A 4610-nucleotide genomic window follows, 5' to 3' on the forward strand; every position below is an offset into this window, starting at 1 on the left:
CCATGATTTATAGGGCCCCAAATACGTTTTGGCCCAAGTAATATTAATCTCAAATATGTTTGGCGCAAGTAACCTTTTTGCTTTTAATTGTATCGAAAAAGACCCACATTAGTGAGCCCACTTACCTGAAGTCCATAAAACCATAAATTTACATAATAAAGTCGAAACGTAGCTTAAAAACCCAATTTGTTCTCCATCTATCAACGATGTGGGATACAGTTCACTAAAGTTTTTTAGATGTTGAATTTCTATCAAGTTTAATACTCCGTAGTTACATTTTAAATTTTCCATTTCCACATTAAATGATTGTATCAATTTCCATTTCCAACTTCTCCAAATCTCAATTCATAATACTCCGTAGCCGTTTGTAGCAAATATTTTATTCATTTCCCAATTTGTATTTACATTTTTCAAGCATATATGCATTCAAGTTGGTAATTTATTCCGTTTTCCAAGTCGCATGAATATGAATTGAAATATGTTGAAGTGTTTTAAACATTATTCGTTAAGGTCTAGGGGTCTTTTTTCCGACTTGCTCTGGGCCCTTAAATGCTCGGGACCGGCCCTGTAGATAAAGGATACTAATCTTTAAATACTAGAGTTTTGATAACTTAATCATGCACTAATAAGTTGGAGAGCATAATTTATTTATACCTAAATACCTAATACCTAAATTTATAGGAAAATGAAGTGATTATTGTGTCCCGTCATAAACAAAGACCACAGCAAAACTAAAATGGGCTTTTGATGATATTTTGGGCCGGTCTTATTTGGATCCTCAAACTTAAAAAACATATACGAGTGTATCATAAAATAAAGTCATCGTTAATTGTCCGTATAAAACCAATATACTAAAACCTTACCGGCGCCGGAAAATAAGTCATCTCCGTCCGGTCTGCAACTCATTACTCCAAACAATGGAAGCGAAGCCCTCATCTACTCCTACTTCAAATTTTGTTGATCAATTAGTCGTAAGCATAAAATATCATACTTATATATCAGCGTGTGCGATAATTATTGATATTTATCAAATTTGTTAAAATGTGATTAGGTGCCTGGAGATGTGGTATTAGACCTATCAAGTATGTCGAATCAAACTATTAAGCTTGGTGGTGGCTTACGTCAGGTTCTTTCTTCTTTCATTAATTTCAATTTTAAATATAATTCAGGGTTTAGGGTTTATCGTTTCACATGCTTGCCCTAATTCAATTACGAAGCTAAATAACAGTGTAAAGGATTATATTTCTATATTTCTTGTTGATTATTTCTACTTTGATTAATGCATATGAAGGCATCAAGCATAAGGCAATCTTATTTTACATACAAGCCATATGTTAGCAACATGGTTTTCGATATTAGTGATTCGAGAACCCTACTTTTTCGATGAAACTTCTGAATTTGTTATGATATTGCCACTCCTCAACTTGTATAACGCTTTCTTGATGTGCATTTTTCATATTGGAACAAAATAATTTAGTGTAATGGCTAACGTAGTTATAAGAAACAAGTGTTCAATGGCGGAACTTGAACCCGACTACAAAGGAGGTAAAACTAGTGACAGTGGGTAATTTTTTTTTTTTTAGTGAATATTTTTTAAAGGCAGATGCTCCTGAACATGTTCATTACTACCATTTGTACTTTCTGAAAGTGTGTTGCTATTATATGACTTCAAAATTCGTGCGTTTTTTAGGTTTTGACTTTATGTAAGATATGTTGATTGTTTTCTGCCAATGTTATGAAAATTGATAGGATGGTGATTGCATATCTGTAATGAAAGCTGGGAAGTTAAGATATACGAAGCCGAACAAATATTGGGTTGAGACCTCCCATAAGAGGGTAAGCTTATTGTTATAATTTTACTTTAACTAGTAATAAGCTTTTTTTGAAGGTCAAAGTCAGAACTCAAAATCTAGTTTTTGTTATTTTACCGTGCATTTAATTATTTACATGCTAGTAGTACTGATCAAGGTTGTGACTTATGAAGTTATATTTAAAGCATACATGTTTTACATCTGTACATGGGGAATTTATGTTAACTGAGTGGGGTCACGTGACACCACTAGTTTGGTAGTTTTTTTGCTAAGTAACCTTCAAATTATACTAAATTTAACTATGGGACCCATATATTTTTAGGACCTATGTTTTTTTGGAGGTAAGAATTACTAAAGTACCCTTCAAATATAATTAGCTTTGAAAAAGATTTCTGGACCCCATTGAGTTTCAATCCCGGATTCGCCATTGCATCTACATTTCTAAAGCAGTAAAACTATTTCTAATGTTTGATTCATTAGGGCTTATTAGGTTTTGCGTTTTTCAACTTTTGAACCTTTACATAACTTGTGACATAGATGTAATTTTTTCCTTTTTTTAATTACTAGTACATGATTTGAATCATTATCAACTCTCTGCTATAGCCATAAGCAAATGTTATTATCTCAAATTGTTATCTGCAGATACACTACTTAGGTTACAAATATAGAATTTTTCCTTATAACTAATATTTTCTGTTCTAACGCTTCTCCCAAAATTACAACAGCCAAACACAATGCAACCATTATTTATTTCCTCTATAATCTATATATTCATTTACCGTGCACTTGTTATTCTAATATCAAGGTTTTTTATATTATTTCAATTTGTACATTTATTTATTTGCTGTATTCTGACAAGTTACTATGATTTACCTGAGCATTTGCAGTATGTGCCTAGTGCTGGCGATAACGTTCTAGGAGTGGTGGTCGATACTAAACCAGAAGTGAGTTTTCTGGAGTTTTATTGTATACTGTTATTTAATACTTATATTTTTACTCATAAACAATACGGAGTATCTCTTATTTTTAAAAGCGTAATATTCCCATTATTTTATATGTCTATTCTGTATATATATGCTTGTTTTTAAATTGTGTTTCAGAACTTTCTTGTGGACATCAAAGGGCCTACCTTGGCCTTGTTACCCGTTCTAGCATTTGAAGGAGGAACTAGGAGAAACATACCAAAGTTTGAGGTACAATACCGGCAATGATTAAATTTATGTTACATAATTTTGTTGTATACATCATATAGCCATGTAAGCTGGTATATTTAAGCATATTTCTGATTACTTTCTTTTTACTTTTTGCTATTTGCTCTCAAACTTCTTCTACGGAACTTTCATATGGATTACACGTTGCATTGTAGGTGGGAACCTTGTTGTATGTTCGTGTGGTGAGTGCAAATACAGGCATGAACCCTGAGTTGACATGCATGGATGGTTAGTAATATTTTCATTTGGGTCATATTGTTTGTAAAGTACTCCATATAAAGTTAGACCTCTAGTTTTAAACTAATTAAGCTTATCATACTTTTTATCTGTAGTCAATGGTAAAACAGCAGAATATGGCGTACTTAAAGAGGGCTATATGTTTGAATCATCAACCGGCCTCTCAAGAATGTGAGTGTTTCTTTCGATATGCATAAAACAGTTTTTGTGTACGTTCATTTTTTATAAAGATCTAAAATTTGTGTTTTTACAGGCTACTAAGTTCTCCACCTCATCCAATTCTTGAAGGCCTTGGGAAGAAACTCTCATTTGAGATAGCTGTTGGCATTAATGGCCGTTTTTGGGTATGATTTTTAAAACATTATATCATTGCTATACTAAGGCAAACCTTATACAAATTTTACATTTTACATCTTTTAAATTTGTTGTTTTTTGGTATAGGTGAATGCATCACAATCATCTACGGTAATTCTTGTTGGAAATGCTATACAAAAATCCGAATCTCTTAGCTTGGTGCAACAAAAAATCTATTTAGAGAAATTGCTCAAGAGCGTGCAATGATCAACGCAACATCGGTTTATCATGTCATTGTATTTTTCTTAATTTTAACCATTTAGATAAAGATCAAATGCAATTATCTATGTTTTTGTTAACAACATAATTTATTTGAATGAGAAGCTATGATTAAAGTGAATAGTATGAAGCCCCTTGCGTCCTGCTTATATCTCGATTGTAGGCTTGATATTATAGTCGGCTTCTAGAATCTCAAATTTCCCACACATGAAATCGTAGTATCCGCCCATTAGTTTAAGTTTCTTTTCAGCTACTCTGGATCGAACGTAAGGGTATGATAGTAAATTTACAAGAGAGTTTCTGAGTGACTCCTGCATTTATAAGATAAAATATTTTAGGAGTAGAGAAACTAGTTAAAAAAAAAGGGAAAATTGATTCAAAATGCATCGAATTTTCATCAAAATTCTATTGTATGCATTCAATTTTCAAAAGTCCTATTGTATGTATTCAACTTTGTATTTTCTCTTATTGTATGCATCATGTCACCCTTGTATCCGGTTACTATTTGGGTTTCTTTACGTGGTTGGTCCCTTGACTTAACACTCGTTAAAATTTTCCGTTAAGTCTAACTGATGCATACAAGTTATGCTTACTTTGCTAGATGATTCTAGGTTTATACCAGCAAGGCATCAAACACAAGATCACTTGTAACAATATTCCTTTTAGTTAAACATTACACTAAATTGAACAAAGCTTTCCGCCATTGGCGGTCCACTAAATCAGATAGGAGTTAACGATTCTGGACCCGAGTGCACCCAAATCATGTCGGATCCACCAC

At 32.7% G+C, this 4610-nt stretch overlaps 1 protein-coding gene across 1 annotated transcript; it reads left to right on the forward strand.

Annotated features, from left to right (window-relative positions):
* The first annotated feature begins 818 nt into the window (after positions 1–818).
* On the forward strand, positions 819–3943 carry LOC139892475 (uncharacterized). The gene is made up of 9 exons (XM_071875574.1): positions 819–971; positions 1052–1126; positions 1750–1836; positions 2699–2755; positions 2912–3004; positions 3178–3250; positions 3355–3430; positions 3513–3603; positions 3701–3943. The coding sequence occupies exons 1-9, from the start codon at positions 918–920 to the stop codon at positions 3818–3820; spliced, it is 726 nt and encodes a 241-aa protein (XP_071731675.1). The 5' UTR covers positions 819–917; the 3' UTR covers positions 3821–3943.
* The last annotated feature ends 667 nt before the right edge of the window (positions 3944–4610 follow it).

This window comes from Rutidosis leptorrhynchoides, chromosome 2 (assembly GCF_046630445.1).
Source record: "Rutidosis leptorrhynchoides isolate AG116_Rl617_1_P2 chromosome 2, CSIRO_AGI_Rlap_v1, whole genome shotgun sequence".
NCBI lineage: Eukaryota > Viridiplantae > Streptophyta > Magnoliopsida > Asterales > Asteraceae > Rutidosis > Rutidosis leptorrhynchoides.

Bases quoted from the DNA above. Each gene is read 5' to 3' on its own strand.
- LOC139892475 (XM_071875574.1), top strand. From the start codon at position 918: ATGGAAGCGAAGCCCTCATCTACTCCTACTTCAAATTTTGTTGATCAA. The intron at 1,837-2,698 runs GTAAGCTTATTG...GAGCATTTGCAG, and splicing joins TTGAGACCTCCCATAAGAGG to TATGTGCCTAGTGCTGGCGA. The intron at 2,756-2,911 runs GTGAGTTTTCTG...ATTGTGTTTCAG, and splicing joins TGGTCGATACTAAACCAGAA to AACTTTCTTGTGGACATCAA.